General features: G+C 40.4%; 2 protein-coding genes across 4 annotated transcripts in view; both read right to left on the bottom strand.

Annotated features, from left to right (window-relative positions):
• LOC127676075 (zinc finger protein basonuclin-2-like) overlaps positions 1-13660 on the bottom strand; it is a 577904-nt gene that overhangs the window by 244566 nt on the left and 319678 nt on the right. The gene's annotated exons all lie outside the window — the stretch shown is intronic.
• Positions 1-13660, bottom strand: part of LOC127685071 (STAM-binding protein-like) — a 78757-nt gene that overhangs the window by 605 nt on the left and 64492 nt on the right. The window contains exons 2-5 of the mRNA XM_052181853.1: positions 6958-7082; positions 6070-6207; positions 2656-2768; positions 1532-1631 (exon numbers count right to left, since the gene is read on the bottom strand). Coding sequence (XP_052037813.1) covers positions 1532-1631; positions 2656-2768; positions 6070-6207; positions 6958-7082 — 476 coding nt within the window. The remainder of the gene's footprint in view (positions 1-1531; positions 1632-2655; positions 2769-6069; positions 6208-6957; positions 7083-13660) is intronic.

Here is a 13660-nt window from a genome sequence, read left to right as displayed (position 1 = left end):
GTCTTTGAGGGATGCTTAAATATGGCATACAAAAACATGAGGAGTAATCAGTATGTCTCAGTTTGGCGACATAGTGTCAGATAGCTTTAAACTCATGATTCACCTGCTATAGCTGTCCTGCTGCTGGCTTTGTCAGTATGCTTTACATTGGCCAGAAATAGAAAGTGTTGTTGCAACTTGGAACCTTGGGATTAGATTTCTAGGCATTTTTTTTATAATCATGCAATCTCTTTCAACTTTGCAATACTTAACATTGTTATATTACAAGACAGAGCTATGCAGTTTAGAACACATCTGTTCGGATCTTCTTCCTCCCATCTGACTGAAAAATGTTCTCTGCTTTTGATCCATGAGAGTACTCAACTGGGAACAAGGGAGATGATAAAATGTGCAACAGAATCCACTGATCTTATACGGAAGCAGGCACTGCACAATCACCTGACTCCAGATCTAGGACATCTGACAAACTCTTCTCAGCACTAAAGGTACTGAACCCACAGATAACAGGCTTAAAGTGAAAATGGTATCCGCTTTCACTAGTCTACACAATGATGGTACAGAAAGAAACATAGAAATATACATGTTTTACAAAAAAAATCTTAAATTTTATTAGGTCTTAATTTTTGTTATAATCAAGAGTATAATGATATATATATATATATATATATATATACACACATGTATTATGACACATATAAAGCACACATACACAGAGAGACAGAGACAGAAAGAGAGACTGACTCTTGGAATTAGCAGTCTGATATAGGATCTTAGATTACTTTGCATCTCTGTGACTGAATTTCTGGTTCTTATATATTTTATGGGACAGGTTCTGGTCCTTTCACTATGTTGCTACATTTCCTTTGAATCTAAACTCAATGGAAGAGACCTGGCTGATATGCAATAAAGTGAAAGAATCTTGCTATCTGGGGCTGATCTGACACACAGAGATCTGATCATACTAAGTGTGTGACCAGAGAAAATTATATGGGGGAAGAAACTACCTCCCTAGAGAGTTAGAACCATACTCTTCCAGACAAAATTCCTGGTCAAAATTTGCATAATTAACATATCTTGCATGTTTTCCATTTGCATTCAGATCGCTGACTGGGAGTTAGTTAATGACATTGATAAAGCATTAAATAAGCTAATGGATTTAATACTTTGTTCTTTTCCTCATGTTACTGGGGATGGAATTCAGAGCCTCAAGCATGCTGCTCTCACACTCTGACCCTGAAGTACACTCAAGTTTTGCTTCCTTAATCTTATCTTGATGTTATTAGTTACCCCAGATATCAGGTTTGAGGGACAGAAAGGACTAGCATCTCAGAGACAGTCAATGACTAGATTTCAAATATGAGAAAACTTATATCCACTGATACCTGCATCCTAGATATTTGGTTATTGTGAATTGTTAAGAAGAGGGTGGTGAAGATGAACTGCCAGGAGGGTAAGGAAAAAATGATGAACCCAATCAGCACTGTGTCCTGCTTGAAAACACGGCCTTGATTACTTGTACAAAGATACATACACAGAAGAGAGCTGTGTCCTGTCTGTGGGTGTGGAACCCTCTCCGTGGACAATCAGATATTTCTTGTAGTCCAATAGGTGTCAGTGTGAAAATTCCAGTTCTGAAATGAGAAAAGGCAGACACAGTTGCACACATTTGCCTCCAAGTCCTAGTTTCCTCTGCCTCTCTTTTCTACCTTTCTCTTTACCGTTTTCTTTTGTTTGTTTTCTTTTACTCATTTCTCTTTTTCTTAGATGTCTCTTTTTTCTTATATGTCTCTCCCTCTTTCTCTTTTACCGTCTCATCTCTCTCAAAACCTCCTATCTCTCTTCTCCTCTTCTTTGAACAGTGTTTCCCTTCTATTTTAGTAACTGCGGACTATGTCTGCCTATTGTAATTGATCATGGTCCACACTGTCCTCCTCCTAGACCTTGACATCCATGTCCTAGTTTTAATTATCCACTAGTTTCTTAGTGTTTCTCCTTTCTTTTTTTCTTTGATGTCTTTCCCCCTGATCTTCCATCTACACTTTCTTATTTATTTATTCATTCATTCATTCATTTATTCACTTTCCTTCCTTTTGTCATATATAAGCATCTCTGTCTCTCTGTCTCTGGATCCCTTTCTTGCACGATAATCTAAGTGGGCAGAGGAAGTCAACAGTAGAAATATGTAGGAAGAACAATGTAGCAATGAGTTAGGTCTGTTTAAACCAATAAATCTGAGGCAGAAGGGACAAAATTCTAAAACCAGAGCAATCTTATTCCTGTAGCACATCAAGTGTACAAAAATATTATAAAAGAAAGCAGGATGATTCATTGCTTGCCCAATACTACCTCTCCTGAAGAATTCAGAGTAACACAGCATTGTGAAATAAAAGACATAAAACTCTTATACAGTGTTTTCTGTGGAATTTGTTCAATCTCTGCCTCTTGAGTAAATTTCTTGAGAGGTTGTCTTAGAAAACCAGCAGTGGTGTCATCTTATCTTTTAAGAGTGGCTGGTGATCATTAGACTATGCACCTTAAAGGAAGGCTTTCATAGCAATCAATTAAGACATTCTGTACATAGACAATTTTTAAATAGTTTGGAGCCATTGACAATTTTGTAATTCTAAATTCCAGACTTGAATCTCACATACTTACTGTTTATACTTGGGAGCACACACCACAGCTATGGATTCAGGGAGCATCGTTTGGTATGCAAAATGTGTGTGTAGATCTACACTTGACAAAAAGGCTGTCTGGGTTGGATGGGTCTGAGAAGACAAAAGAAGTCAAGAATTGTAAGTTAGCCCAGTCAGCTATGGTTGATCCAGCAAGGAAGGGAGGCCATGGATCATTAACAATCTGTTCTCTCCTGTGATTTCCAAAATCTCTCCATGCAGAACCACATCTGTCATGTGGAAAAGGAAAATTGAACCATCTGCCTGATAATACTATGACTCTTTCCTTTACTTCCCTCCCATTCTCACTGGGCCACCAGATGTAACTACCCATCAGACGAATACATTCATGAGTCCACACTTACAGATAGTAATCACATTTCTGCACAATGAACACAAAGTACTGCTAGAATTGAGGAGGTTCATATATAAAATGGAGGAAGACATGGTGAGATCAAGAGAGGATTCAATTTCAGAGGAAGGAAGTGAGAAATTTGGATCAGGCTTTTAGCAGATTCTCATTTCTATCTCTAAGTTGTGTATGCATATAGATGCATCCACCTTGAGATATTTAACAACTCTATTTATGTATGTACACTCACAACTATGCTATAACTTATTTTTCCCTTTTTTTATTCGATATATTTTTATTTACATTTCAAATGATTTCCCCTTTTCTGGACCCCCACTCCCCAGAAGTCCCATAAGCCCCCTTCCCTCCCCCTGTTCTCCCACCCTCCCCTTCCCACTTCCCTGCTCTGGTTTTGCCCTATACTGCTACACTGAGTCTTTCCAGAACCAGGGGGTTGTACATCATTTTATGTGTGGATTATGGTTTTGGTATTCCAGTTTTCTAGGTTAATATCCACTTCTTAGTGAGTGAATACCATGATTGATCTTTTGAGACTGGCTTACCTCACTTAGTATATGATGTTATCCAGCTCCATCCATTTGCCTAAGAATTTCATGAATTCATTGTTTCTAATGGCTGAATAGTACTCCGTTGTGAATATATGCAACATTTTTTGCATCCATTCTTCTGCTGAGGAATACCTGGGTTCTTTCCAGTTTCTGGCTATTATAAATAGGGCTGCTATGAACATAGTGGAGCATGTATCCTTATTACATGCTGGGGAATACTCTGGGTATATACCCAGGAGTGGTATAGCAGAATCTTCCGGAAGTGATGTGCCCAGTTTTCTGAGGAACTGCCCAACTGATTTCCAGAGTTGTTGTACCAATTTGCAACCCCAACTCTTTTTACATATGTACACTCACAGCTATGCTATAATTTAAAACATCAAGCCTTTGACAACTAAAGTGAAATCAAAGAAAAATTGAAGAAAACAACAAACAAGAAGATACCATGTCCAAACCATCTCACAGGTCCTACAGGTCAGTAATCTGCTAACCCATTTCCTAAGAGCAGCCTTCTCACTTCAAATTCCCCTAGATTCTAGGTCCTAGATGCCTGCTTCAGTATGACCGTTATGACAGACTCCACACTGACCAATTCCTAATTAAGTGACTTCTTGTTTTGAGGCACAATATTACAGTTCAATCAACTTGGCACCAAATTCTCTACCTACAAGTCTTATCGTCCTGAATGCTGGGGGTCCAGGAGTGTGACAGTACACCCAGATTTTATGACATTATTGAACATTGCAATCTCTGCCCACCATGACTTAGAAGGCATTAAGTCAATATCCTCAGAGCTCCAGCAGGTCAAATCCTGACGTCATTCTTCCTGCATCCCTGTTATGCGGCTTCTGAGAACATCATATCCTGTTCTCCTTCACCCTTGTTTCTTCTTCATCCCTATATACCCTGCTTTCCTCATTAGACATTCACCTAATCTGCCAGGGAATTGTTTCTCTTGCAGCCAGGTCTCCCTATTTACCAGGTTCATGAGCCACCTGCACGTGGCTCAGGTCCCTCTCTAGGCTTCTCACAACATCCTCCCAATGTTGATGCAGTTGGAATATCTATGTGCCTTCAATTCCAAACAGTATAACTGAACCCTGCTGTCAAGATCTGTCCTCTTCTGCAACCCTATTCATGTTTATGAGAGGAGCACTTCTAACTCCATGAGCCCAATTGAAATCCTGCCCAGCCTGACTCCTCAGCCTCTACCCCTATTGCCTGGGTATCTGAATTACCCTGATCCCTCCTACACACACAAACAAGACTATCACCTTCTTATCCTCATTCCATGGTATAAGCTCCCAAACCACACCTGACATTCCCTTCCCAAGGAGCCCTTCAACTCCTTAATTTTAACTTCTGGAGTATGGCTTTGGTTACATCATTCTTTTCCTCAGAATAGTCCAGAGTTTTCTCTATACTCCAAATCACTCTCCATTTTTACCTCCATCCTAGACAAGGTATGCCAGGGTTCTCTTTGGTTATATATGTGAAGATCAGGCATCCGTTTCCAAAACAAACCACAAATCCTAGCCAACAGAAATGCTCACTGATATAGGATCTCAGTGTATCTCTCTCCAATGCTATCCCCTCTCCCATAAATTTTTTGGGCTCCTCCTCCCAAGTCATCATGTCACTTTACATGTGACAGCTCTTCCTCTGCAACCCTCACTGTCCTATATTTCTCACCTGAAGTATATTGTGCACTTTGTCTCATGTGACTTGGTGCTCATTTTATGTGTGATTTCCCCTTTGAGTCCCAAGCCACAAAAGGCCAATATCAGTTGGCCATAATATATTGTTGAATTTGGCACAGCAGGAAGAATTTATACAATTGGAATGAAGAGCATCAGCACTTCCCAAGGTCTGACTAGAAGTTTTTGATCTCACAAAAAACACAAGTAATACTCCTTCTTGTGGCTTATATTCGTTGTTAGAATAATTTCAATAGTTTTGTGAACTTCAATCTTTGAAAATAACAGAATCATCCAAGAGACTCTCTCGGCAAGTAAATGTGTTTTCTTGAAAGTCAAAAGATGTATGCTATACATGTTCAAACACTTCAAAATCTTGCATGTAAGATCATTTCAGTGTACACAAAGGAAGTACTTCTTCATAAATAAAAACCACAATCATTAGAACAGACACTCTTGGCTTACTTAAGTTTCATCTCTACACCTTTTAGGTATATGGTCTATATACATTTTCTCCTATATCCTGTCAAGCTACCATTCTCCACGCAGATTAACATAAAGTTGAAAGTTTGAACAATTACTCCTTGTAAACATAAAATACAAAGAGCTGTAAAAGTGCCAGGAAATGCTCCTTTGATTTGACCTGCACACTATTGGTTATATATGCTCAGAGCCGATGATCTGGAATGAATTGCCTCTGTGCACAGCAAGTTTTAGGTAGGCTGTTTTGAAGAAACAGAAAAGGAACCCTCATTCCCAGAGGTCCTTTTGCTTACATGTATCCATCCTAATGTAATAAGTCCCAGTCCTTCTTGAATAAAGAAGAGGTCCTCCTCATGCTTTGCACAGCAATAATCTGGGCCTCCTTCCTGGACAGGAATGAGGATATGGCTGATGTGATATTCCTCTCCAACCTGCCAGGAGAAAACAACTTGTCACAACTCTTGGAGGTCTCAGACCCATTCTCTCATACACACAATAGGCCCCAGACCAGACAGTACATGAATCTCATTTTTCTTTCTCCCTTTGTGGTTTCAAATCCTTGGCTGCTCTTGTGCTTTGCTAAGATACAGCTAAAAAGGAACAGATGTTGAGTAGAAATGTAGATGTCCAGCTTGACACCTCCTGGGCTTAGGGTCTTTCCAGTAGCAGCCAGTAGGATTGCTCAGGAGTCTAGAGATGCCTAGGAAACTAGTGCTCAAAAGCTTACCAGAGTAGATACTTAGACCAGGACCTAAAAGCCATTGATTTCTGGTTACAACGAGGCAACTTGTCTGTTTCCGTGACTTATGCCTGGCTACCTGCATTTCTGCTTTCTGTTTGCATTCTTTTACCTTTAGGTAATATAGAACTCTGACACTGAGGCTCATTTGAACTTGTAAGAAGATTCCAGCATCAGTTTGCCAGTGCCTGGAATTTCTGGCACTAGCCCCCAACTAGAATGAACATTTCTATCTATAGCATTGAACCACATTGTTCATTTCAAAAGACTCTCTAAAACAACCAAATACAAAGTCATCCAATACAAGATGGCCAACCTTGTCAACCATAGTTCCTTCTGGAAGGTTATGTGTATGGATAGAGACCCTAGTTATGTTCCCTGAGAGTCATGTAAAGTCAAGGGGAAAGCAACAGCCTCAAATCAGAAGTGTTTATATCTTTACCAGGGCTCCACATAGAACACCACATGTCTCTATTTTTTTCTTGGTGTTCATTCCTGCTGCAGTGAGAAATTTATCGCACAAATCATGAGGGAGGACCACCTGGCGCAGGCCTCTGCCTTTCTCAACTGTAATGGAAAAGAGAGAAAAGTATGAGGAGACAGGGCCTGGTATCCCTGAGGAGAACTCAAGTCTATCACCGTAGGAAAGTAATACAAAGTCATTGAGATCCTTTTCTTCATCCCCCTCCTCATGATAGGCAGGGAGTTTTACTCCAAGCTCTGGTTACTGGTGTCTGGGAGAAGGGGCCATGGGCTTTACTGTCTGCTTAAGTGGATGGAGCAATATTTTTGGATGTGACTCTTAGCTGATATAAAATTTCTCTGTGAAAGTCCTCATTAGACAAAGTCATCTCCTAACTGAGTAGAACACCATAAGCATTCATGGAGCTATACTGTCAGAGAAAAGCAAAACTTCTGCTGTGTTTCTCCTGGCAGAGACAGGTCTCCTTGGATCTTCATTCATATCTCCAGATTTTTTGGCATTTACGCTCTGAAGTCTAGACTTGTATTTTCCTGTGTCCACCTGGACGTTGCCTTAGATCTTGACTCACACAAATGACTTACAATCTGTGACATCCTGGCATGCATTGAGTCAAACTACACTTATTCCATAGAATCCACCTTGATGAAGCCAGCTGTGGTTATGCTCAATCATATGGAGCATTTATGATAGATCTGTGAGGCTGTGAATAAATCCTTCAGGTAATAAGAGGATGCAGAGAGCACAAATACATACACAGTATCTTATCTCAGGGTCAGACTACCACAATCTGTCCACAATCTTGCAATGTTTTAAATATGAGGGAGACCCATGTGGTTGCTGAACTGCAGGGAAAGTTCAGAAGTTTTTTAACAACATCTGACAGATACATATGGAAATATTGCTCTGTCTCCACATGCTGACAAGACAGTCAGGTTGTCAAGACAGATAAAAGCAGCACTCATCTCATGAGGTTCTCTTACCACAGCATAGCCAGCGGATCCATGGAAGCAGAAGACTGAGAACATGGCAGGAGATTCAGGATTCCGTGTGGGGCCCAGTGTTCCAGACTTGAGGCACCTGTCCAGCACCTCTGCCTTACCTTACTGGTGAGCTTCAGTCTCACTCCTGTTTTCCGGACCCAGATGCAATTTGATCAACTTCTATATAAGGCTTTTCCAAGTAAGAAAACGATGATGACTCACCTGGCCATTCTAAGGTGCCAGTTTCTGAAGCCTCCTTGGCAGCTGGTGATGTTGTTTGAGCTGCTTCATCACAGGCTTCCTTTCCTGAAGGCACCACTGTTGGGCTGAAAGTTCCAGTTGTTACTGAATAAGGCTGAGCTTCCTTTGATGAAATTGGTGCTCCAGCGCCCACCTCCCACCTTGTTTTTTTTTCTTGAGAACCATACCGTTTTAGAAAAGGAAAGGAAGCCCATTTTGAAATTCGTGTTCTGGTCTTCTTTTCTTCTTTCAAGAATGATGCCTTCTTGGACAGTTCTTCTTCCTTCTTCTTCTGTAGGAAAGGAAAAGAATTTAGGCCACTACTTCAAATTTTGGAAGAAACATCTTTTCAGCCCAGATATGAACAAAGTGTAGTTCCGTTAAAGTCTGACATTTCAGCCTAGGGCATGTATCCCTGGTGTTTTGGAAAATCCATTCTTCTACCTTACTCTTTTCCTGTTTTTAATAAAGTTAGGTCTCAGTCTTCTTAGTATGCCACGACATTGTGTGTGTGTGTGTGTGTGTGTGTGCATGTTCATGTGTGTTGATTGGATTACAGAGGGAGCCCTTTCATTGACTCACACTTCAAAGACACTGCACAAGACAGTCCTGGGATCAGACTGTGTATATGTCACACAGTCCTCCTATATCCATGCTTCCCCTCACACTGACCTTTTCTGTCAAGTAAACGAAATGTTCTTCAGAATATTCATTTAACAGGTCTCTCTTCAGCTCCTCAGCCCTTACAAAAATCTGTTTTATTGTCTGCAATACAAAACCAAAATGGATAATTAGAACAGTGCTAATGTTAGAAAAGAGAGAAAGAATAGAAGATGGCAGGGGCAGCAGTATCTCGTGAATGTCTTGAATGCAATTCCCAGCCATACCCTCTGTACAGAATTCCTGAAACAGCACTGCCCACCCCCCCACGCCCCCACCCCCCGCTTCCTTCTAGTGTCATCATCTGTGTCTTTTTGGTGAGCAGTTGTGTTCTGCTTTGGAGATATTTGGTCAGTCACATTGAGAATGAAAACCTACCTTGAGGATATTTGATTTTTTGTAAATCTCCACAACGTCTTTGTACTTTTTATCTGCAGGGAGCTTTTCCACATAGAGTCTAAAGGAATAGAGCAGAGAGACTAAGCTGTGCAGAGAAACTAAAATGTCTAAATGAGTCCCTGAGGAATCTTGGACTCTGTTGTCACTGCTTCAGAAGTTACTGGTATTTAATAAGACACACCCTGAGATCCCACATCAATTTCCATTACTTAGACTGGAGAAAAACTATCAAAATTCTTCCATGATACTGGCACATTCAGCAAACATTAGTTGTCAATAAGCATAGTTAAAGTGATACAGTGCCAGTTGGTCATTTCAACACCCAGGAGGCACCAGATAGACACACAATCCTTGAGGAAACAGGTTGTAATCCTGGACTTCATACTAGGAAATAAACACAGTGGTCTGAGTCTTTCATTCCCAATATTAATCTTTGCCCACATAGCACTTTTGTTTATTGCTACCTGGGAGTGTACCACCTTACCTCAGACATCACTAGGTAATGAGAGGAGATACTGAGGGTGCTCAGTTCTAGGTGGTGATGTTCCCTGGGTACCTAGTCTCATGATGCTAGTAAACTGCTTCAACCCTTATGTCTGTCCAAGATTCAAGATTCACTGCCTTGTCAAAAACTCTTCTTGAGAAGAGGATATGACCAGAAACTCAGTCTGGGAAGCTGATGTATGGGAGAACTTGTGACTTTTTGGTAAGAGAGATTTGTTATTGGAGAAGGGAAAAAATGAGAGTAGATTTTTTATGATCTCAAGAGAATGCCTTCATTTTATGGGAAACCACCAGTGGAAAACCAAGAGAAACCCTGTTGTAGTATTTGTACAACAAAGGGAATGCAAACTGTGGTACCTCAACTCATCTGTAAATCTAAGCTCTCTAGTTGTGGAACAGTAATTGACGTACCTACTAAACATTCAGTCTTCTGAAGATCAATTAAATCATGTCCAGAAAACCCCTCCCTATACTATATATATCCTTATATTCTGTTTCACAAAATTTAAGGCCAACTTGGATTAGTGAGACTTTTCCATCTTCCCCTTACTAAAGTCAAAGCACCCTTGTCACTGAGGCTGTAAGAACTATTTCATGGTGACAGCTTTACAATCTATTTTTCACTCTTCTTATGCAATACAATGAATAGTTTGGAGAAATTCCTAAGGATGGTTAACCACACTGAAGCTAGGTAGTCAACAATCCTCTGGTGACTGTGAAGCTACAGGAATGCCTACCTCTCTCCCATAGAACTCAATAAGTGTGGCCACCCATCAGAGACAAATCTGTGGCTGTTTACATCAGGGGAGATTTGAAAATCAAAAATAGCTATCAGTTCAGATACACACTGATTTTCAGCCCTCTTTTCTTCCACTATGAGCTGGACCTTGTGTGCCATTATATTTCCTTATTTATAACACCACCATTTTGGTCCTCATATCTTTGAATCACAAGAAAAAGTCTGTGTGGGCAGTTCCAGAAATCTGATGAAAAGATTACATCCTCAAGTTCTATAGCTGTCAACAAAGAAGAAAACCCTGAATAAAACAGCAGACTGAGCAAAAAAACGAGTTCCAAAAAAGGAGTAGAAACTGCAGGTTCTCACGTGAGGTACTTGTGGTAGAGCACAAAGGCTGCTTCCTTTTGTCCACATTGATCAAGGTCAGCTGCCATTTTATAGAAGTTTTTGCTCAGGCTCACGTAAAATGCCCACGAAACATTGTTGTTTATTTCAATGTTCTGCCCAAGAGCACTTAACAGTTGGAACCTCTCTTGGGGAAGAAGAGTGGCATTATCATGCCTGGCGATGTTCTAAGACAAAAAGGAAAAGACAGGAAACATCAAAACACTTTGTCTGGCATGCTGGCATTTCAGCTCTCTAGCACATTAATGGCTTTGCCCACAGACACACACACACACACACACACATACACACATATACACACACACACAATTGTGTATGTATATCTGTGTCAGATTCACAAACCTCTCTCCCTGAAGAAATTAGAGAGAATAGAACACCCCTTGTGTCAATTCAGCTTCATACATTTAGTGAATAATCCCACCTTGGGATTTCCTATTATGCTAGTAAAGTGGTAGATTTGGGATTAGGGATGCCTGTTACCATTGAAAAACATATTGCAAAGGAGCTCTGAGGGAATGTTCAACTTAAGAAGCCGGCTTACAAATAGGTTATTTATTGAAATCAGGACCAGAAGACTTCACATAGCTGTGAGTGGTTGTGTACAAATAGGAGGGTTATGCATTTGCATGATCATGAGGAATGAAAACTAAGTTCCTGATGTTTAAGAGGTTCAGAAATTAAGGCTGAGAATCTTCAGTAGGCCATACAGGCTTTGGGAACTCTGAGCACCTTGGACCATAGCATTGTACAAGGCTGTCTTGGGTTAGAATGTTTCAGAGCAGTATTCAATATAGTGTAACGACTAACTGGACAGAGCATTGACCTGTTTTCTCTGATCCCAGTGGCAATATAAAGAAAAATTGATATATGAGGAGTTGGGTGAAAACATTTGAGGATTACTAGTCTAAACACACAAAAAAGACATTGAGATTTTAAATTTGCCTCAAAGAATTCCATGCAAATTACCTTTATTTGTAACTGTGTTGAGACCACACTTGTTGTTCCTGTACACAAAGACTCGTCATTGCATAGACTCTGTTGGTCTGAGTGCCTAGGGTTCAGGAGGTTCCCACCTGTCACAAGATGAACAATAAGTTAGGAAAGGAGATACTTTGCTTCTCTGTGAATTAATGTTATATTACATTAATATATGCATTGCTAAATAAACCACTGTGCCATAGTAAGTCAATCTCCATTGAAAATTCCTGGTAATCCCCTACAATGCTGCATAAAGCCATTCCAGGACCAGGGCTCTCTTCTTCCTCTCCTAGTTTCTTCTTGGGAATGATTTGATATGTGACAGGACAGAGAAGTGGGAGGGGGTTGATTGGGGAACAGTCAAATGCAAGAGGGCTTATGGGATTATGCTGAGGGGCAAACAGGGAAAGGGAAAATCATATATAATATAAACAAAGACTATAGAAAATAACAAAAGAGAAAATTCCTATAAATGATAAGTTTCAATTTATTTCTTTTTTTAATTTTTTTATTCGGTATATTTTTTATTTACATTTCAAATGATTTCCCCTTTCGTAGCCCCCCCACTCCCAAAAAGTCCTGTAAGCCCCCTTCTCTCCCCCTGTCCTCCCACCTACCCCTTCCCACTTCCCCGTTCTGGTTTTGCTGAGTACGGCTTCATTGAGTCTTTCCAGAACAAGGGGCCACTCTTCCTTTCTTCTTGTACCTCATTTGATGTGTAGATTATGTTTTGGGTAATCCAGGTTTCTAGGTTAATATCCACTTATTAGTGAGTGCATACCATGATTCATCTTTTGAGTCTGGGTTACCTCACTTAGTATGATGTTCTCTAGGTCCATCCATTTGCCTAAGAATTTTATGAATTCATTGTTTCTAATGGCTGAATAGTACTCCATTGTGTAGATATACCACATTTTTTGCATCCACTCTTCTGTTGAGGGATACCTGGGTTCTTTCCAGCATCTGGCAATTATAAATAGGGCTGCTATGAACATAGTAGAGTATGTATCCTTATTACATGGTGGGGAATCCTCTGGGAAAATGCCCAGGAGTGGTATAGCAGGATCTTCTGGAAGTGAGGTGCCCAGTTTTCGGAGGAACCGCCAGACTGATTTCCAGAGTGGTTGTAGCAATTTGCAACCCCACCAGCAGTGGAGGAGTGTTCCTCTTTCTCCGCACCCTCTCCAACACCCGCTATCTCCGGAATTTTTAATCTTAGCCATTCTGACTGGTGTAAGGTGAAATCTCAGGGTTGTTTTGATTTGCATTTCCCTAATGACCAATGAAGTTGAGCATTTTTTTTTATTTCTTTTTTTTTTATTATTCGATATAATTTATTTACATTTCAAATGATTTCCCCTTTTCTAGCCCCCCCACTCCCCGAAAGTCCCGCAAGCCCCCTTCTCTTCCCCTGTCCTCCCACCCACCCCTTCCCACTTCCCCGTTCTGGTTTTGCTGAATACTGTTTCACTGAGTCTTTCCAGAACCAGGGGCCACTCCTCCTTTCTTCTTGTACCTCATTTGATGTGTGGATTATGTTTTGGGTATTCCAGTTTTCTAGGTTAATATCCACTTATTAGTGAGTGCATACCATGATTCACCTTTTGAGTCTGGGTTACCTCACTTAGTATGATATTCTTTAGCTCCATCCATTTGCCTAAGAATTTCATGAATTCATTGTTTCTAATGGCTGAATAGTACTCCATTGTGTATATATACCACATTTTTTGCATCCACTCTTCTGTTGAGGGATACC

The sequence above is a fragment of the Apodemus sylvaticus genome, chromosome 1 (genome assembly GCF_947179515.1).
Source record: "Apodemus sylvaticus chromosome 1, mApoSyl1.1, whole genome shotgun sequence".
Classification (NCBI taxonomy): Eukaryota; Metazoa; Chordata; class Mammalia; order Rodentia; family Muridae; genus Apodemus; species Apodemus sylvaticus.
Note: the sequence above shows the minus strand (reverse complement) of the source record. Positions and strands in the feature narration are given on the sequence as shown.